Source organism: Mytilus galloprovincialis, chromosome 14 (genome assembly GCF_965363235.1).
Source record: "Mytilus galloprovincialis chromosome 14, xbMytGall1.hap1.1, whole genome shotgun sequence".
Lineage (NCBI taxonomy): Eukaryota > Metazoa > Mollusca > Bivalvia > Mytilida > Mytilidae > Mytilus > Mytilus galloprovincialis.
Genome location: NC_134851.1, coordinates 419879 through 443127, shown reverse-complemented (window position 1 = coordinate 443127; position 23249 = coordinate 419879). Strand labels below are relative to the sequence as shown.

Here is a 23249-nt window from a genome sequence, read left to right as displayed (position 1 = left end):
ATACCAAATAATGTATTGCACAGGAGGAACCGAACCATTATCTAATTCCAACAAACCGCAAAAAGCACTTACTCCCAAAGGAGTTACTCTGTCCACAGAAATACTCCTCGGATCTATACTTGTGTTAACAAATGACAAAACAGCTTCAAAACACCCTAAGACGATGAAGAATCTTTTTTCAACGATTTCAAACCCATTTTATTTCCATAAGACACAAGTCCTCGTCTTTTCCTAGAAACAGTCCGGTTTAGATATAAAAATAAAGGACTACATCGGAAATGAGATATTGGGAAACAACAAAGAGGTTTTGGAAAACTAGCTACAGACTAACTACAAATAACCAAACAAGTATTCCAGACACATTCGGAAAGCTTGTCTGAGCATGACATGGCCAAACAACAAGACGGCAAATACATGTAATGTGCTATATGATTCCTTTGTATGATTTAGTGTATGACCAAAATGGGACATGAAAATAATAACAAAATCCATGGGGTGGATCCGGCCATTTTAAAAAGGGGATTCCAACCCAGATTAAAAGGGAAATCCAACCATGTGTCCCCACTCTAAAGCATTGATCGCAAAGAAAGAGGTGCCAATGCCCAAGCCCCCTCATTTCTAGATCTGCCACTGGAACATTCCCTTTTTTTCTAATCTTTGATCAGCCACTGACCACATACCTTCTGCAGGATAACTAGCAATTTGCCATTAAAACATTTAAAAATTAAGAAACTTTAAGATACTGAGTACATGTTTTATAGAATCCAAAGTCTTTTAAAAAATATTTACCATCAAATTAAGCATATTCAAAGGGAGATAATCATTAGAGATTTTACAAACAAATCAATGATTCATACATACATTTAGGTGGTATTGAGTTTAATTGACTTTGAGTCAGTAAGAGTTTTATCTATAATTACCAGAACATATACATCAATCATACCATCTGAAACAAATAGTTCTAATATTAGAACATTCCAATAGTGTTGTTTTTAGGGGGTTATTTTTGTAACGTTTGCTTTGACGACTTGCCAGAAAGTTATAAATTGCATGTTTTCTTCAATTTTAACATGTAATAAGTAGTATATATGCGCATTTGATGCATTTTTGGACTAACACCAATTAAAATTGTTATCGGAGTTTTAAGGATGATAAGCTGTTTTACCTTTCAATTTGATTGGAATAAGCTGATTAGCAATTTTGAAAAATACCATATTGTATTAATGATCTTTGTAGAAGAAGTTTTGCTACAAGTAAGTAATTGAATGTTTTATATTTTAACATTGATTACATGTTTATAGGTATTAATTATATATAACTTGTTTTAATTAAGAACATTCCTTTTTAATCAGCTTCATTATAACTTTTTTCGTTCACTTTTTGTAATGTTTATGTAAGATTTTGTACAGATTTTCTTCAGACGTTACTAATTATTTATATTTTTTCAAATGAGTTAAAAGAATGGAAAAGCAAAATATCACTGTATTTAACAACTTCCCTTTTCTGACTTACACGTGTTTTGACCTTTCTGACTTATATGTGTTTTGACCCTGGCCCCATGTGCAGATTCAGATAGGGACCAACAACACCATGTGTGATTGTCCCCCCACCCTAAGAGAAGGGGAACATGTAAAAGGTAAACTAACAGTCATTTTTTTTCAAAAGATGTCTGATTTATTCCTAATTCTCAAACACCCCCCCCCCCCCCCATTACATCAAATCCTGGATCCGTGCCTGTGACCTGAAGTCATCCTTCGTTTGTTCTATTTGAATAGTATTGAGGTATACAGGCACAGGCACTTGCCTCAGATTTTTTTCTTCAAATATACCTTAATGTGTTATATTAAGGTATACAGGATTTTTTCTCTGAGACAAGTGCCTTTGTAGATAGGAGTAATCTAAATAATAAAATGACCATGAGAAACCAAGGTCTTCTTTTCTGTATAAATTATGTTTCGGGCCGGGTGCAACATGCCAAATTCTTACTTTTTGATGAATTTTGTACAAAATCTAATGGCCTGGGCTCGTGGATGTGTGACTAAGAGTTGTTATGTGTGAGCCAATGCTCCGTGTTGAAGGCCGTACATTGACCTATAATGGTTTACTTTTATATTTTGTTTTGTTGCACTCACACCATGTCTTCCTATATCAACTTATTCTCGTTTTTATTAAGGCCAGTAAAGCGATCAATCAATCAATCAATCAATGATAGTTATGACTCGGACTTTCAAACTAAAAGTATTTTTATGTAAAAAAGAAATACTACTGTAACAACAGTACATGAGATGCGTCAAATATATAAAATCATCCTTCTGCATATAACAGTGGATCAAGAACTTTTCATAAAAGGGGTGGCTTTAGTCATGCCTCAGTGATTCCCTATGTAATCATCAAAACTTTTAACACAAAAGGGGTGCCGCTGAACAAATATAGTTACATTTTTAAAAAATAAGATGCGGTATGATTGCCAATGAGACAACTCTCCACCCCCACAAGAGACCAAATGACACAGAAAATAGGTCACCGTACAGCCTTCAACAATGAGCGAAAGCCATACCGCATAGTCGGCTATAAAAGGCCCTAAAATGACAAATGTTAAACAATTCAAACAAGAAAACTAACGACATAATTTATGTACAAACAAGAATGTGTCTAAAGTACACGGATGCCCCACTCGCACTATCATTTTCGATGTTCCGTGGACCGTGATATATATTAGGATCAAAATTCTACCTTGGCATTTAAATTGCAAAGATGCTATTATAGGGAACATGTATACAAAGTTTTAGGTCGATTGGACTTCGTCTTCATCAAAAACTACCTTGACCAAAAACTTTCACCTGAAGCGGGACAGACAGACGGACGGATGGACGGACAGACTAACGAACGGACGAACAGTCCAGAAAACATAATGCCACTCTACTTTCGTAGGTGAGGCATAAAAATGAATGAAAAACAAATATGAAACACATATGTATGTTATTTTTTTTCACATTTCATAAATCTTTTTGCTAAGTCTGTAACTGATTGAATTGATATTAACACCTATATAGTATTACACATTATTCTGAATTTTCCGCTCTCTTGACACCATTTGCGAGTCTTGAGAAACGATGTTAGTCCGTCGGAAGGGGCGATAAATAGCTGATCCGTGTTAAGAGGGAGCCATCATCTTGCACGTAAAAGACACTCCTGTAGATTTCGAAAAAAAGAGCAGGCTAATGACGCTACAAGGCAGTACTCGCACCTGTAAAGTGGGGGATTTATATAAGTTGAAATAACCTGTTTCCAATCCACTATAAATAATTAGGTTAACTAAACATTACTCTAAAACAAATATCTTACAATTTGAAACATATTATAACACGTATAACAACTATTTATTGTATTAATTTTGGCAAACATTTTGTGCCAAATTTTTATTGGCGAAAGATTTGTAAATTTTTGTTATGATTACCTCCCTTGCTATGAAAATTATTTAGATTTAAAGCACCCACAAAAACATTTGTTAACAAAATACAGACTTAGCAATCACTGTTTAAGAATAGAAACTGGCAGACATGAACGAATTACCAATGTATGTGGTAAATATGAAATATTACCTCGACATGAGAGGATATGTTTATATTGTAATACAAATTGTATTGAAAATGAAATGCACTTTCTTCTGGAATGCCCTATTTACAATAACCTCAGAAGAGATATCACTGATTATATAAAAAAATACCCCAGTTTAGATAGTTTAAATATAAATGATCTTTTTTCATGGATCATGATTAATGAAGATAGCAGATTTCTATCTATTTTATGTGCATACCTGGATAAAGGCCTGCAACTAAGAAAATCAGAAAATTAGTTAGATACTCTAAAATATATCAAAATTATCTCCCCTTGACCACCGATCCTTTCTTCATGCATTTGAATTTCAATTATTATTTTATGTTTCTTTAATCACTCTGTAATGTTTATGTCATGTTGTAATTAATGTTATGCTCTTAATGGGCCCTTTAATTTGGAAAATAAAAATATTGTATTATTGAATGTGGGCAATATTGGAATTAAGAGTTATTTATTAGCTCCCTTTTAAGTTTAAGCATATTTACATTTTATATAATTACTATTGTTTACATGAAAACTTTCACCTGTGTGTATGTACACAATAACTTTACTCCTTTTCTAAACCGGTTATTAAAAGTTAAAGGTAAGATGGTGGTGCTTAAATTGCAAATCTTATTTCAAGAAAGTACCATTTTTTAAGTCATTTTGATATTAATTATATACTGAATTCACATTTTATACATTGTCCAGAATTCATACTTTCCTCGAAGGTAACTATCAGTATTCATTACAGCCATGCTGTTTACTATTACTGTTCTGGACCAATTCGTCTGTAAAATGTTTTGGCTTCATTTTGGGTTTAAACTTTAGGACTTGGGTATAAAATAAATATGATTATTGAGGTATTATTTCTTTAAGACTTCTTTTCCTAGAATGCTGGCTTATACTTGCCCAAATCATTATCCGGTCAAGTATTAGCTTTGTCCTCCCAGAGAATTGTCCGTTATGTCGGTTGTTGTAGACACTTGTCCCCTAGGTGTGACAAGGTGTCCAGGGCAGAACTGGTCTTCATTGTTTATGTAAAGAACCTGGGTTTATTTGGTATTTCGTGGCTGCGCTAGCATTAGGTAAAAAGGTATCCGGAAAACGTTACTTTTACTTGAATGTTAGATCAGTCCGTTCACATATGTATACATTTTGTGTGTGCAGTGTGAATCCATTTATGTATTTACATTTTGAACTTCTTCTAGAGAACCACTGAAAGGAAGGAAACCAAACGTTGCATGAATATTCCTTATGAGGTGCTGACCAAGTGTTGCTACTTTGTAGCTGGTCCATCATTCAAGATGGCCACCAGAGAGGGACTCAGTTTAACATACTATTAGGACCCTTTAGGAAATACATACATATGTCTTCTTCAAGAGAACCACTGAAACGAATGAAGCCCAACATGGCATGAATGTTCCTAATGAGGGGCTGACCAAGTGTTGGCTTGCTACTTTGGACTTTTTATAATTGAATAAAAATATTTTCGTTTATAATTTTGTCGAAGTGAACATTATAAGCCGTCCTTGTGCTCAGTCTGAGTTCCTGTAATGTTTGCTATTCCATAGTGTCTAGCCAGAGTGGGATTTAGAGGGGGCTAAAGGGCCCGTCCTCCCTTTTCTGAAAAAAAATTGGTTAGATGGTCCTGATACTATCTAAGACAGCTTATTAGAAGTCCTTAAGTTGGGACCAAAACTAGGACATTTCCTTAGATAGGATCTTTTCGATTACACGACTAAGAGCAAAAAATTTTCCTGAGATGATCTTAGGACATATCTTAGTCCTAAGACACCTTCGATGACACGGCCCCAGATTTTTGTTGTTTTATTTTGTTATTTCCGGACCTTATATACATGTAGCTGACTATGCGTAATGGGTTTGCTCATTGTTGAAGACCTGACAGTGATCTATAGTTCTATTTCATTTGGTCTCTGGTGGAGACATTGAAAATTATACCTCCTCTTTTATTTGGGGGGTGACAATTTTGGCCTCTATCCTCATGTGTTTCATGTAGTGTTCTATCCTCATGTGTGTCATCTAGGGTTGTATCCTCATGTGTTTCATGTAGGGTTCTATAGTCATGTGTTTCATGCAGGGTTATATCCTCTTGTTATTCATGTAGGGTTCTATCCTCGTGTGTTTCAAGTAGGGTTCTATCGTCGTGTGTTTCATGCAGTGTTCTATCCTAATGTGTTTCATGTAGGATTCTATCCTCATGTGTTTTATTTCATGCAGTGTTCTATCCTCATGTATTTCATGTTGGGTTCTATCCTCATGTGTTTCATGTAGTGTTCTATCCTCATGTGTTTCATGTAGGGTTCTATCATCATGTGTTTCATTGGGGTGTTTTTATTTCAGAATGAGCAACAAATTTAAACCAAGGGTTATGTAATTTAACAAAGAATCATGAACAAACGGGTCCAGAACTCTAACCTGATATTACTGTAGTACAAGTAATAACCCAGCGATTGTGCTAAAGAGGTTCTCCTTATATCTGGTTACCCTAAGTTACACTAACCTGATATTACTGTAGTACAAGTAATAACCTAGCGATTGGGCTAAAGAGGTTCTCCTTATATCTGGTTACCCTAAGTTACAACTGTATAATTATTTACTGTTCATTGGTAGCAATCCTGTCACTGGTTAAATGTTTATGTTATGGTGCATGTCACACAAAAACTCGCAAAAAAAATTGTGTATGAACTTATTTCAATTTATAAATAAACCATTCAGTAATAGATTACCAAAAAACTTTATTTGTTTGACATTTGAATTAGCAGTTAAGAGAATGAATAAAGTTCGCTATAATTTATAAACCATTGATTCTAAATTTGAATGTCGATTGGATAAATTTAGAATTAATATATTTTCCATTTGGTTGAAATACCTCATTAAAGTGCATGCTGTTGTTATTCAGTCAGGATTAGTTTACTTGTATGTCACCATATAATATATTTTTATGAAAGATGTGGTTGTCAACGATGCAGCAACCCAACCACATCAATTCTCGATTGTTATTTTGATGCTCTGAGTCAAATGGGTTACGGAATCGTCTATATGAGCCACTTTATAACCATTGTATTTACCTGCCATACATTTTTTACAAACTGGTACGTCACAACTAAAACATAAAAAGATAAAATCCTCGTCGGGTTCTTTACATTTTCAAAATGAAATCTAGAGGTCAATAAGAGTCTTCTTCAATAGACAGGATGCCTAATACATACAGAGGCATAATAGTACTGTAATACATTGTGGCATACTGTGATATATTGTGGCATACTGTGGTTTATTGTGGCATACTGTGATTTATTGTGGCATACTGTGATTTATTGTGGCATACTGTGATTTATTGAGGCAATTGTTATAATTGTGGTATACTGTGATACATGTATATTGTAACATAATGTTATGTATTTTGGTAATGAATGCACATAGGCTTTCAGTTAGTCACATTGAAAATCACTTTTTCATTGTTCAGTGGCGGATCCAGGGGGGGGGGGGGAGTTGGTCCGGGGGTTGGAACCCCCCTTTTTTTTGGACGAGCAATGCATTTGAATGGGAGCATATAGTTGGAACCCCCCCGCCCCCTTTACTCTGGGTTGGGAACCCCCCCTTTTTAAAATGGCTGGATCCGCCACTGTTGTTTGCCCCCGCTATAGCACAGGGAGCTTTCAATTCTAAACTTGACCGTCTGTATTTACGTCTGTACATTCAATGTTGGTTTCCGTTCTCTAACTTTACTTTTCCTCAACTAAATGTTATAATAAGGAGCTGAACAGTTTACCCAATGATAACTACCACAATACCGGTCCACAGATCAAGTTTGAATGTTGGTGACATCACTTTAATCGTTCTTGAGTTATGCCCCTTTACAAATATAAGAATTTATGATTTTTTGTTTCCGTTCTCTGATTTTATAGTAAAATTGCCTCAATTAAATGCTATGAACCTTATACACAATGCTTATTACCACACATGTGAAGTTTGGTGGCATCACTTTAACCGTTCTAGAGTTAGGCCCCTTTAAAAATTAAAGATAAATGCTATGCTTATTACCACAAAATACAGATCAAGTACATATTTGGTAGCATCACTTTTTATTTGCCATAATGATTCTTTAGTTATATCCTTGTATAGCTTTATATAATATGCCAGCGGGGGCATCATATGTGTTCCGTGGACATGTTTCCCATTTACTTTCACTGAAGATTTTACGGTCTTTCTTATGAACCTGAACCCACAAATGCAAGTTGTAATTTTAAAGTAGATAATTTTTTGTCCGTTTTCGTTACTGTTACAAAAATCTTGTCCACTGAACTACTGGTCAAAGTTACTTAAATTGACCACACTCATACTTAGGGTGTCTTGTTTTAAATATGTGTTTGTTGATAGCAAGAAATATTACACGAAGACAACGAAGATGGATGAAATAGCTGAAATCTTCAGTCGTCTCCTGATTAGAGTTGTCGCCCTTAAGAGATGATTTTTGCCCTTAAAAGATGATTTTTGCCCTTAAAAGATGATTTTTGCCCCTTAAAAGATGAGTTTTTGCCCTTAAAAGATGATTTTTGCCTTGAAGAGATGATTTTTGCCCTGAAGAGATGATTTTTTGCCCTTAATAGATGATTTTTTGCCCTTAAAAGATGATTTTTGCCCTTAAAAGATGATGTTTGCCCTTAAGAGATGATGTTTGCCCTTAAGAGATGATTTTTGCCCTTAAAAGATGATTTTTGCCCTTAACAGATGATTTTTGCCCTCAACAGATGATTTTTGCCCTTAAAAGGTGATTTTTGCCCTTAAGAGATGATTTTTGCCCTTAAAAGATGATTTTTGCCCTTAAAAGATGATTTTTTGCCCTTAAAAGATGATTGTTGGCTTGCCCTTAAAAGATGATTGTTGCCCTTAAAAGATGATTTTTGCCATTAAAAGATGATTTTAGCCATTTTCGTTTTATCTACTATAGCATAACCTTGAAAAATATAAGAATTAAAAATGTAGATTTGTAGAAATTCAAGAAGCAAAATTGATCAGAAGGACAAGATTTACTAATAAAATAAAACATCAACATGCCTGAAATTGTCAGTAAACTCTTTATAGAGTTACAAGTAGGACTCTTTCAAGAAGAGTTTTACCCAAAGGTGGCCATTGTTGAAGGTAAAAACAGTCTCTTCAGAACCTCTAGTTTTGAATGTCTACATGTGACCGAGTGGTCTTAAGTAGTGGACCTACTGTAAAACTAGCCTGTCAACGAATCAGTGAAGGCACATTATACTTCAATCATAAGCGATTAGGATTGTCATATTTCCTACCGAATATCTTGGTATTTCGAGCACCAATCTATAAACAATATATATAATCAAAGTGCAGGAGGTACAGGTCTTACTTCCAGTGCAGATAATTAATGGTTTGTGTTTCCAATGTTGGAGGTTAATGGAGGTCAATGGACTCACTCCTATTTCAGGAGGTCACTGGTCTCACTTTAAGTGCATGAGATGGATGTTAAAATCCCAGACTAGGTCAGACCAAAATAGATGATTCTCAGTTCTAATAAAAATGATGCAGGGTTCATATCTAAATCACATGAGCATGTCTTCATTTGAAATAAATATGTAATATTTGACACTGGACATAAAACCTCGATTCATCTTCATCATCATCATCTGTGTATATTATATATGCTTTTATAAATAGATTTTTGACAGAATATATATCAAACGGTTCATTGTGCTTGACTGTAGATTAATTTTGGAAGAAAAAAGCGATTAAAACTTGTATCTGTCAGACATGTTAAAGATAAGTCTTCTCATCAGGTGTGGGGTGTTAGATTTTATCTTTTAAAGAAAGGTTTTATTAGGGAGCTACCATTTAATTTTTATTTCGTTTTTTGGGGGGAGATGGAGGTTGGCTAATATGATAAATTTTGTATTTTTTTTAGTTGTAATCTGTCCTGCCTTTTTATTTTTTACTCTATTCGATCCTGCCTTATCCTGACATTTTATACATAAAAATAAAATGTCATCATGGCCTGTTATCACATCCGGGTATACAGGATTTTCTCGATGCGTTGGAGACCCTTTGTTGACCTTCAGCTGTTATTTGCTCTTTGGTGGGGTTGATGTCTCAATTTTCATGATTTTATACGATTTTGTTTTGTAGGAAAAGATTTATTTTGTGCCTTTATTTACTGTGTATAGAATCATAAAGTAAGACCCCTTTTTATGAAGGGTCAAGTGAGTTTAATTTTTATCACAAGGCATCAGTTGTCCAATGCCAGTCATTCATAACTTGTGTTCTCTGAAATTACTGTGCCAATAAGAACCAAATCAATATTGCCAATTTGGCCACAATTAAGCTGGACCCCTGTTTTGTTCACATACTGCTACGTGGTGCAAAGCTTTAGATGGAATGGCGGACCAGTTTAGGCCACAATCATCATTGGGGTATTCTGTTAAAAAATGAGTTCTGTTTTTGCCTGTTATGTTTAAAGCTACAATGGATAGCGTTAACATTGCTGGTTTTTCAGTCCACTGATTATTGGAGAACATTCTAAACTGATATATATATATATATATGTGTGATAAAAGGGAGATATCGTTATATATGTGTGATAAAAGGGAGATATCGTTATATATGTGTGATAAAAGGGAGATATCGTTATATATGTGTGATAAAAGGGAGATATCGTTATATATGTGTGATAAAAGGGAGATATCGTTATATATGTGTGATAAAAGGGAGATATCGTTATATATATGTGTGATAAAAGGGAGATATCGTTATATATACAAGTAAGACAGCAATACAACAACAAAAAATCAACAGACCAAAAAATATATGTTGCCAAAAAATTAAGTCCCCTGGCTGCAAAATGTTTGGCTCAAATTTCCTGTTTACTGACATCTTATAGCACTAGTGGTGTCATATGAACATGTCTTATAGCACTAGTGTAAGATGGACATGGTGTCATATGAACATGCCTTATAGCACTGGTGTAAGATGGACATGGTGTCATATGAACATGCCTTATAGCACTGGTGTAAGATGGACATGGTGTCATATGAACATGCCTTATAGCACTAGTGTAAGATGGACATGGTGTCATATGAACATGCATTGTGTTAGTATTCTTGTTAATATTTTTGTACATATCATCTCAGACTATATATATTGTATATACATATAGGAAGATGTGGTGTGAGTGCCAATGAGACAACTCTCCATCCAAATAACAATTTAAAAAAAAGTTAAACCATTATAGGTGAATGTACGGCCTTCAACACGGAGCCTTGGCTCACACCGAATAACAAGCTATAAAGGGTCCCAAAATTACTAGTGTAAAACTATTCAAACGGGAAAACCAACGGTCTAATTTTTAACCAAAGATGTCCATAACGTGTAAGGGGAGTCGGATTTAAGGTTGAAAATCAAACTAAGAGGCTTTTTGTGGGAAAAAATTTGATTGATCATATAGGGAATCATTGAAGCATGACTGGAGCAGCCTCCCCCCTTTTTAGGTCAAAAAGCATGACCCTCCCCCCACTTAGTTATGAAAAGTTCTGGGTTTGCCCTGGGTTTGCCAACTATTCTGTTTGTTATATTTTCATATCGAATTTGAAAACAGTATAGAAGGGTTATTTTAGCATAAACCAATCACCCTTCTGTTCAATTTAGAAAATCTTAGAATCAGCTGTCAAATTATGATAAATATCATTAAATGTTGAAGGTTAAATTATTTTACTTTGATAAGTTCTAATTCTCCCATTAGTACCTCTATTTATAGAAAATGTTTTCTTATCTTTCACAGGGGAATCAGATAAGCATCCCAATTCTTAAAGTGGACTAGTCCAAGAAAGGTAAATCAGGTAGGTAATCAACTAAAAAATGAAAATAGTGAAATTAGAACCTGATCTACCTAAAAGATAAAGTGAAAGTTGCCAATTGTAAAAAATGAGGTTAGCGGAGGCGTGAATTACCAGAAAATTAACCTTTCTGATAGTTTGTCTTTGATAATCATCAATAACTCTGACGATAATAATCAGTTAATGGAAATATAATTCATCCCTCTATATCAGTGTGGGAACGTTCTCAATAGTGATGCTTGTGGATGATCTTTGATATTAGGGAGGAATGTTGTGTCGGTCTTAGGGGACGTTATATCTACCCTCTGTCTCAGGATGATGAAAAAGTTGGCCCTCAATTTACTGAAGGTAAGGAAAAGTGTTTTGTAGAGAGATTAGAACTTTGAACATGCTCAGAATTAGTTTGGCAGATAGTTATATTTTGAAGTGATGTTATTATGTCATTGAGTATTATGTGAATGGGAATATATAAGTTATTATTGATCATTATTGTAGGAGGAGGTTGATGATTGCGTCTTGTCTAAGTGTCAAGGATAAGATACAATGTATGTACAACTTGTAGATATGCAACTATGAATTTCTTATAAGGACTACACTAAATATACAAAAATTGTGTTAAACTTAATATTTCTGTGATTTTTTTTTTCAGAGAAATAAAAGTTGAAAATTTATTTTAAATATTTCTAATTTTGTGATGGTCTTCTCTAACTCTTGACCTTTGCTCCCAGTCATGTCAGTGTTCCTAGTATAGCCCCAAAAGACAAATGTAAAATAAACAGCAGCAATTTGACAGGTAATAACTTCTTGAGCAGCATAATAGGTTTAGGTAGAGCAAGCACCTGTTAGTTTTAAACTAAGGTGAGAGCCCTTCTTAAAAAAACCTTAATAATCAATGTAAAAACTATAGCATATTTTGTGTAGGACTTAAAGGTCCTTTGAAGACTACCCCCACCCCCTCAGAGTTCGGGAAATCTTTTTTTCCCAGGTGGACCTTGAAGAAAATCTACTGGTCCTCACTATAAATTCTATTGAAAAATACTAAAATTGTGTCAGTCCTATGCAAAATTTTGGTGGTAAAATCCTGAGGACTGACACTATTCGCGAACTCTGCCCCCTAATATCAAATCCTCAATCTTATCATTTGGTTTGATTATAATGCATTTTCCAACTTTTTTCCAATTTAAATGTATGAATTTTTACCTATGTTTCTCTGATAAACTTGAAGGATTCAGTTTTTTTGGTAGTCAAATGTTTTAAATGTTTGTAATTAAAGATCATTCTTATTAACCATGTTATCACTATGGCATGGGGTGGGGGAATAGGGTTGTACACAGATTAGTTGATTGTGGGCCGTAACATTTTTCCTTAGAATTTTAAAGAAGAATTACATTTTAATATTATGGATGGTTTGGGTATTTAAAAAAGTGCTTCTCAGATTCAAAGGACCCCATATGTTTAATTATTGAATACCCCTTACACATATTAGATAATCGAACAAATATAACATCATCAATTTGAACACATGGTCAAGATAAGTACTTCAAACTTTTTAAAAGCACAAAACCATATCATAGGGATAGTTGTCTAATTGGTAATCATGCCATGATATCTTATCTTTTAAAAGTTTAATCATGATAATTGAAAGACGAATTTTAATGTGATAGCAACCTTACAACCAGGTGAAAAAACAGTGGTAATGGGGGATGGGTTGGAAACCCACCTTTTTGTTCACGATCAATGCTTTTGAATGGGGACAAATGGTTGGACCCCTTTTTATTCTTGGTTGGAAACCCCCTCCCCTTTTTAGCTGGATTAACCCCTACAAAAGAATCTAAAATGAGACATTTGGTGATTATGATAATGTTGCATGTATTGGCACAAGTAAGATGAACCCATTAAAAAAAACTAATCAGAGGAAATTTTTTGAGTAAGTTGAGAAACAGGAAATACAGCTGTAGTCATGAGATAAGGTTATCTGTTAAGGAAATCATAGGTTTATCATTTTTTATTCATTTCAAACGATTGGAAATATTACTGATAGTTTGCCCTGAAAAGATCTCAAGAGGTTGTTTTGTGGTTTGGTATTTTTTTTTTTTTTTTATAATTATATATACATTATAATGTACCTGTAAATTCTTAACATCTGAAATAGTGCCTGAAAATGAACTTGTACGATTCGCATGTGTATGTAACTCGGGGGGGCCACTTCAAACTTTTTTTGGTAGGGGTGAGCAGCTGAGACATCAAGTACCCCACCCTTTTCATATATTTTGTTAATCAAAAATATATACCTTGTCATATATTGATTAACAAAAAACAGACCTATAGATATATTTCAATATTTTCACCGCTCATAATCACTTTCTTGTTAAGAAGCAAAACAGTCGCAATAAAATCACCTTCTTTTCGAATAAATTCCTCATATCTTCAACACTTTTTTCTTATTGCCCATTTTACATCTTTCATTATGAAGATATTTCAATTCCAAAATACAATACATATAAAAGACGTTTGGTGAGATCATAGATGGTATTACATCTATGGTCAGATAAATGTAATATCACCCCAGAGTGTAACACCTTCACTGATTTTAACATGTTTAAATATTAATTAAAAACTGATAAAAAGTTTCAATGCCGTTCCCTTGCAAAGGATGCTGTCACAATGGAATTTCTTTAAATAATTGTTATCATGTTTTATGTATACAAACCCTTGAATGATAATTAGGTGCAAATGTCAAAATAGTTGGATTTATTGCATCTATCACTGACATCAGTGGAAAAACCACATCAGAATAAAAAGAGTTTAATTGGTTTGACAAATAACTGATGCATTTACGACTGTGGTTTAACTGCATCAAGAATAAATACGGACATCTGATTAGTTTCAGATACTTATGATATAATCAAGCAAGTGATAATATCAACCTATTGATATATTTCATCTGAATTTCTCACCCTTTTCATATATCATAGAGCATGAAAAAGTGACCTATTCCAGCGGCTCATCCCTACCACTAATTATATAGCAAGTGGCCCCCCCGAGGTATGTAACAATGTTTTAGATTTTAACGAGAGAAATTTATGTATCACTGAAAAATTATTACACCAGGGTTTTCGATATCACAAACTAGTCAAAACATTTACTAAATTTTATCATCGGTATAAGGACATCATTCGTAAATATAGCTCAACATGCAGACTTCTTATACGTTCAGGTATTTCACATCCAATTTTTTATGGAAATATTCTTTATAAAGCACAAAGGTGTCAGTATTCACCTCAAAAACTAACAAAACCTTTGAATAGACTTATTAAGAAGGGATATAGTTACGATACTGTTGTCAGGTCATAAAAGATTGCATATTTTGGCGTTAATATTGATTCACTTATAGGGTCTTTGCATCGGAACTAAACACATTTATTCAAAAACCAGTTGTTGGCATGACATGGGTTATGTTCTTCTCATATATGTTATGATGGTATGATACTAAACCCCTAACGGGAAGGATTGTGCTTGATGTTCATATGATGAAATCATAATCTTTCAGTCAGTTTAATTGAAGTCTGGAGCTGGCATGTCAGTTAACTGCTAGTAGTCTGTTGTTATTTATGTATTATTGTCATTTTGTTTATTTTCTTTGGTTACATCTTCTGACATTAGACTCGGACTTCTCTTGAACTGAATTTTAATGTTCGTATTGTTATGCGTTTACTTTTCTACATTGGCTAGAGGTAAAGGGGGAGGGTTGAGATCTCACAAACATGTTTAACCCCGCCGCATTTTTGCGCCTGTCCCAAGTCAGGAGCCTCTGGCCTTTGTTAGTCTTGTATTATTTTAATTTGAGTTTCTTGTGTACAATTTGGAAATAAGTATGGCGTTCATTATCACTGAACTAGTATATATTTGTTTAGGGGCCAGTTGAAGGACGCCTCCGGGTGCGGGAATTTCTCGCTTCATTGAAGACCTGTTGGTGACCTTCTGCTGTTGTTTTTTTCTATGGTCGGGTTGTTGTCTCTTTGGCACATTCCCCATTTCCATTCTCAATTTTATTACTTCCCCTTTTTAAATAAAAAAAATTAAAAAGATTGGCCACTTTCATTGTTATGTATACATTTATGACCAGAATGACTTCACTAAGTAAGTGACCTCAACTTGCTATTATTCATGCATGTCATTCCACCTCACTCCCTCATATTGTTTTCAAGTTAATTTTGTGGTTCCATCGACCTCCCTCCTTGTTGTTTTAGCTATGATAGTGACCTCACCCAATGATTTCTCATGTTAATTTGGTTCCATTGACCTCCCTCTTATTGTTTAGAATGATCGTGACCTCACCCAATGATATCTCATGTTAATATTGTACACATGTGTTAATTACACACTAATTACTGGTAGACATTATAACAATTTGTAACATAAGATAAATAGCCTCATAAACTTCATCTCTTAGTAGCTCAGTCTCTGTATGGGGGCTATCATCCTATCTTGTAGCAGATTAATAGATAATGGCCACAATCCCTTCTCTGTCTGATTTCTCAATACTATGTTTATCCCTGAGGAATTTAGATAAAATATATAATGCAGTCAGTGAACTCCAAATTATTATTTTTTTATAGCAATCTGGTTAAAAGTGCTTTTTGAAAATGCAGCCTATATAATCTTTCTTAAAAAAAAGTACTAGTAATACGAATTAGATATAGTTTACATCCAGATACTATGGTTTTTAACAAATCAGAGATTAATAATTTAAGAGGGTGGGGGGTCTGCAATTTGTCCTTTTATTATGGTAAAACTTAAACATGACAAATGCAGGAATTCCAATTGAATTAAGTAAAATATTGGTGTTTATTACAAAAAAAATTGTGCATGCATACATCCACTGGTTGTACAGCTTTAATTATTGAATCAGAATCTATAATGGAAATTTGTTTTTTTTTCGAAAACTGTCCAGTCCCAATTTTTGCAAAAAAAAAAACATCTTCCAACAAAAATCTGAATAAACATAATAGAAAAATGATTTATATCATATTGGTGCTATTGATAAAATATACACTGTGGAAAATCCTAAATACCTTTGGAATATCTTTTGAGGAAAAAAAAGTCCGTGCAATCTTAAGCCCTAAATAATGTCTTCTTTTGCAAAGTTTGAATTTGAATTAACATGTTTATTCTTCTTATTACTTGAGCTTATTCTTGGGTTGCTGTTCATCTGTATTTATTCAAAATGGAACGATCCATTTACTCTAAAAATATGATGTCACAGTTGCATATGCCAGGAGAAATTATAAAAAATGGTTTGGTACCTAAAAACTAGCTCAAACCCAACTATACTCTGCAAGTGCCTGTCTAAAGTCAAAAGCTGTCGCTTGTTGCTGTATAAATATTGTGTTTGTTTTGTACATGAATCAGGGTACTAGTTTTCTTGTTTTAAATATTTAACATTTGTCATTTTGTGGCCTTTTTTAGCTGACTATGCAGTTTAGGTTTTACTCATTGTTGAAGGCTGTATAGTTATTAACTTTGGTGGAGAATTGTCTCATTTGTAATTGTATCAAGTCTTATTTTGTATAATTAACTTTATGTATCCCATATATATTTATCTGCTCTTTTTGTCACATTTTTGTCTCTGACATAATTTCCCCATTTCTCTTAATTCTAAATTGTATTGTACTAATTAGTAATATTAGCCCAATTCAATGGTCAATCTTTATGGCAATGGAATACCAAAAGTTCTGTTTTTGCACAATGTTTTTGTGAATTGTTAATTGTTGTCCCTTTTTTAGCTCACCTGGCCCGAAGGGCCAAGTGAGCTTTTCTCATCACTTGGCGTCTGTCGTCCGTCGTCCGTCGTCGTTAACTTTTACAAAAATCTTCTCCTCTGAAACTACTGGGCCAAATCAAACCAAACTTCGCCACAATCATCATTGGGGTATCTAGTTTTAAAAATGTGTGGCGTGACCCGGTCAACCAACCAAGATGGCCGCCACGGCTAAAAATAGAACATAGGGGTAAAATGCAGTTTTTGGCTTATAACTCAAAAACCAAAGCATTTAGAGCAAATCTGACATGGGGTAAAAATGTTTATCAGGTCAAGATCTATCTGCCCTGAAATTTTCAGATGAATCGGTCAATCGGTTGTTGGGTTGCTGCCCCTGAATTGGTAATTTTGAGGAAATTTTGCTGTTTTTGGTTATTATTTTGAATATTATTATAGATAGAGATAAACTGTAAACAGCAATAATGTTCAGCAAAGTAAGATCTACAAATAAGTCAACATTACCAAAATGGTCAGTTGACCCGTTTAGGAGTTATTGCCCTTTATAGTCAATTTTTAACCATTTTTCGTTAATTAAAGTAATCTTTTACAAAAATCTTCTCCTCTGAAACTACTGGGCCAAATTAATCCAAACTTGGCCACAATCATCTTTGGGGTATCTAGTTTAAAAAATGTGTGGCGTGACCTGGTCAACCAACCAAGATGGCCGCCACGGCTAAAAATAGAACAAAGGGGTAAAATGCAGTTTTTGGCTTATAACTCAAAAACCAAAGCATTTTGAGGAAATCTGACGGGATAAAAATGTTTATCAGGTCAAGATCTATCTGCCCTGAAATTTTCAGATGAATCGGTCAATCGGTTGTTGGGTTGCTGCCCCTGAATTGGTAATTTTGAAGAAATTTTGCTGTTTTTGGTTATTATTTTGAATATTATTATAGATAGAGATAAACTGTAAACAGCAATAATGTTCAGCAAAGTAAGATCTACAAATAAGTCAACATTACCAAAATGGTCAGTTGACCCGTTTAGGAGTTATTGCCCTTTATAGTCAATTTTTAACCATTTTTCGTTAATTAAAGTAATCTTTTACAAAAATCTTCTCCTCTGAAACTACTGGGCCAAATTAATCCAAACTTTGCCACAATCATCTTTGGGGTATCTAGTTTAAAAAATGTGTGGCGTGACCTGGTCAACCAACCAAGATGGCCGCCACCGCTAAAAATAGAACATAGGGGTAAAATGCAGTTTTTGGCTTATAACTCAAAAACCAAAGCATTTTGAGGAAATCTGACATGGGATAAGAATGTTTATCAGGTCAAGATCTATCTGCCCTGAAATTTTCAGATGAATCGGTCAATCGGTTGTTGGGTTGCTGCCCCTGAATTGGTAATTTTGAGGAAATTTTGCTGTTTTTGGTTATTATCTTGAATATTATTATAGATAGAGATAAATTGTAAACAGCAATAATGTTCAGCAAAGTAAGATCTACAAATAAGTCAACATGACCAAAATGGTCAGTTGACCCCTTTAGGAGTTATTGCCCTTTATAGTCAATCTTTAACCATTTTTCATAAATCTAAGTAATCTTTTACAAAATCTCCACTGAAACTACTAGGCCACAATCATCTTTGGGGTATCTAGTTTGAAAAATGTGTCCGATGACCTGGCCATTCAACCAAGATGGCCGCCATGGCTAAAAATAGAACATAGGGGTAAAATGCAGTTTTTGGCTTATAACTATGAATTCAAAGCATCTAGAGCAAATCTGACAAGAAGTTAAATTGTTAATCAAGTCAATATCTATCTGCCCTGAATTTTTCAGATGAATTGGACAACTGGTTGTTGGGTTGCTGCCCTCCAATTGGTAATTTTTAAAGAAATTTTGCCGTTTTTGGTTATCTTGAATACTATTATAGATAGCGATAAACTGTAAACAGCAATAATGTTCAGCAAAGTAAGATCTACAAATAAGTCAACATGACCTAAATGGTCAATTGACCCCTTAAGGAGTTATTGCCCTTTATAGTCAATTTTTAACAATTTTCATTAATTTGGTAAATATATGTAAATTTTTACCAAATATAGTTCTCTGTTACTAATGGGCAAAGTTCATTATAGATATAATTGTAAGAAGCAAAATCATTCAGTAAAGTAAGAACTTCAAACACATCACCATCACCAAAATACAATTTTGTCATGAATCCATTTGTGTCCTTTGTTTAATATGCACATAGACCAAGGTGAGCGACACAGGCTCTTTAGAGCCTCTAGTTTTCCCTCTTTACACATAGGAATTACCCTGTTCACATATCTCTCTCTTTCTGTCTCCCTGAAACTATAACTATTTGTCAACTTCCTATTATTTATGTATTATTGTCATTTTGTTTATTTTCTTTGGTTACATCTTCTGACATCAGACTCGGACTTCTCTTGAACTGAATTTTAATGTGCGTATTGTTATGCGTTTACTTTTTTACATTGGTTAGAGGTATAGGGGGAGGGTTGAGATCTCACAAACATGTTTACACCCCGCCGCATTTTTGCGCCTGTCCCAAGTCAGGAGCCTCTGGCCTTTGTTAGTCTTGTATTATTTTAATTTTAGTTTCTTGTGTACAATTTGGAAATTAGTATGGCGTTCATTATCACTGGACTAGTATATATTTGTTTGGGGGCCAGCTGAAGGACGCCTCCGGGTGCGGGAATTTCTCGCTACATTGAAGACCTGTTGGTGACCCTCTGCTGTTGTTTTTCTATTTGATCGGGTTGTTGTCTCTTTGACACATTCCCCATTTCCATTCTCAATTTTATTCCTCTGTCCATCAACCTAAGTACTTTAATATTGAGCGATATAGGAATCACCTTGGTCATCCCTCTGTTATTCTGTCAATGAAAGTTCTACATTAAAAAGCTAATTTAATGATCTATCTGTGTGTCATGTGAGTGGGATTCCTTCTAAACAGATAGGCAAATATTAATAAAACTTTACACAATTGTGGAATACTTCAGTACAATATGATAAAGGGGAGATAATCAAAATTTACTTTCTTCCAGTAGGTTTCCTGAAACTATAACTGTCCATCCACCAACTATTTGATTGTCCAAATGTTAAAACCTAATTTCTTTTTATGAAATGAAATATTGAAGTAAATATATGAATCCTGGCAAAGGTCCCTCCTTGCACAAAACATAAAAGTACTTGTTATAACAGATTGTTAATTAGTAATAACATAAATAAACTATATCATTTGCTAGTGATTGTTGTTGATATTAATTCTGACAAAAATGTCTAATTTATCCTGAGGATTTGGCAGGGATGTTAGGTAATGTTGTTCATACAGAACATTGTTTCAGTAAAATATGAGAGCATACCTACCAACTGTCACTATTGGCGGGAGATTGGAAATTTTGAAAGAGCAATTTTACCATTGGTATACTCTTGGTATATTATTGTTAAAGTATGAAGAAGCACATTAAACATCATTGAAATACATTTGATTCTGATTAATTTAAAGGCCCCTTTAAAGGTATTGTTGAACATGAAAGCCATCTTCCTCCTAAAACCCCTATGGGCATTTTGAAATATTGGCAGTTATGTGAGTTTCCTTGAGGTTTTAAAAATGTCTTCTTCAGCCTATATCCCTGCAGATCATACCTCAGGCAGGTGCAGCATGGGCAAAATTTTGTGGTGTTCATTTTTTTTTATACTCCCTTGTTTTTGATACCCTATCATTCATTCATTGGTAAATTTGCTGGAACTCTCATTGGCTATTGATGTGATATAGTATAGACACATATTCTTGTTTCATATGTATCCTACAGATAATTAAGAGGGTGGTGGTGGTTTTTTTTATTGGAGGGGATCTTAGGTCCATAATTATTATCTAATGGTTTGTGTAGAACATTTCTTACATATCAGGTACAAACAGAGGGAATAATAAATGTTTTAAGACTTCAATAGTGATTCCTTTATTTTTGGTGAACTGGATTTTTTTTTCAACTTTGGTCTATGAATTATTGATTTAGTTGTTGAGGAAAATTTTGCTCACGTTCAGGAAAATTTTGCTCACAAAGTCGATATGAAACCCCAGAATCATTATAAACTGATAATATTTTGTTATCAGAATAACTTTGGTATGACCTTAACAAATTCCTGAAGTATTAAGTAGTTTTCTGCTAATTTCACATCAAGACCATAACAGATTTAGAATATGCAGCTGTTTCAGGGTAGGTAGGGTTAGGGCAAACAAACATATTCTTTTTTATGGGCTTGTTTTGTGGTGCTGTTGTCCTGACAGATTTTGTCTTAGCCTGACCTAAGTTTATAGTATAATAATTTCCTGTACTGCTGTTGTCCTGACAGAGTTGTCTTAGCCTGACCTAAGTTTATAGTATAATAATTCTCTGTACTGCTGTTTAGTTGGCACAATCCATGATAATTTTGGCAGATTAAGTAATGATAAATCACAATGAGATTCCAATGTAACTCATGCATTTTTATTTAGCTATGATCCTGTCCTGTGCAGATAGGTTATTCAAAACACTGAAAAAGAAATCATAATGGCCTAAAAGAATATTTCATGCTGTCAGATTGGGAAAATAAAATACAAAACAAAGAGGCGTGACCAGGTTATTGCAATCAATGCATATTTTGGTAGTAAATTGCAGTTTGTTTATGATAATTCAATTTTTGTATCTTTGTCTTTATTTATCTATTTGATATAGATTTACCAGTTTCCTTTTATTTGTTGTTTTATTTGACCAATATAATAGCAACATATGAGCTGCGTCGGATAGAAATCGACCTTATGTAAGTTCACGTGCGCATGTACATGTATAAAGCCTTTGGTGGAATTTCGAACATTTAAATGTGAAATAAAAGATGAACTTTAGCTTATTTTGTAGGGTTCATATAAAAACTAAATTTTCAAATAGTCACAGACTTTCATACAGATTTAGTCAATTGTCAACCCGACATCAAAGTTAACATATACATTGTATTGATTTTCATTTGCATAAGGTCGATTTCTATCCGACGCAGCTCATATCATAAACAAATGACAATATGGACTCTTCATATTCCTTTTGTGAGATTCTCCATAGGAACATTTAAACATTGTCAGTTTTATACAAAAAGGTAAGGAGGAATTGCCATTAATTTATGAAGAAATAATTTCTTCAAAACTTCTTCAAGTTTTCTCTTTTCATCTAAAACTGTGAGATCATCTGATTCTGAATGGTTGAAATGTTTTAAATATGTTTAGTCAGAAGAATTAATCATGTACAATGCATGAGTAATGGAAAAAATAAATGTTTTAAACTGAATACAAGAATTGAATTATCATTTCTAAAATTCCACAAGAAATGGAAACAGTATTTATTTGAAGTACTCTAAAGTGAAGTACCATTGACGTACAGACAAGCTGCCAAGAATTACTTTATAGGTTTCTAGACAAATTAAAAAAAAAGTTTGGTTGTGTCTGACTTAATGAAGAAAGATACTTTTAGCAAACTGTCTCATCTTTTCAAATCCTGAATAAGAAATAAAATAATTTAAGTGCCATTCTTCAATAAAAGTAGACATGAGTTATCTCCCTTATGTCATAACAAAAAAATCAAAATTGAAGATTACATGAGTTGTCTCCCATGGAGTATAAAATAATCTGGAATTTCAATTATATCACAAATACAAATCTAATTAAATTTACAAAACTGAACATGTAATTTATCAAGATTTGATATAAAAACCCCATGTGATTTATTATAGAAAACATCTGTCTTGGGGGATAATCTCAAAGTTTATTATACTATGTCTAGGCATTACTAAAAGGTAAACCAAAACTATAGGTTGCATTTCTGTAAATATTGACAATGCAATTTCCCATAGGAACTCCTTTTACGGCTAAAACTGTACCACTTTTACTATGAAGTTTTGAAAAAAATCTTATCCTAGAATTGAAAGTTCATTTGCACCACAATTTTTTTCAAAGGTCAAAATATAGGGCTGT

At 33.8% G+C, this 23249-nt stretch overlaps 1 protein-coding gene across 3 annotated transcripts in view; it reads left to right on the top strand.

Annotated features, from left to right (window-relative positions):
* The first annotated feature begins 1144 nt into the window (after nucleotides 1-1144).
* LOC143059549 (uncharacterized) overlaps nucleotides 1145-23249 on the top strand; it is a 66991-nt gene continuing 44886 nt past the window's right edge. Inside the window, exons 1-2 of one of the 3 annotated variants that reach the window (XM_076233071.1) lie at nucleotides 1145-1253; nucleotides 11411-11468. Coding sequence is in view for 2 of the 3 variants with exons in the window: in XM_076233069.1 (XP_076089184.1) it covers nucleotides 11781-11813 (33 nt within the window). In the remaining variant the exon portion in view is untranslated. Of the gene's footprint in view, nucleotides 1254-11410; nucleotides 11469-11620; nucleotides 11814-23249 lie in introns of those variants that run through there. The other 2 variants (XM_076233069.1, XM_076233070.1) reach the window with 2 other exon arrangements.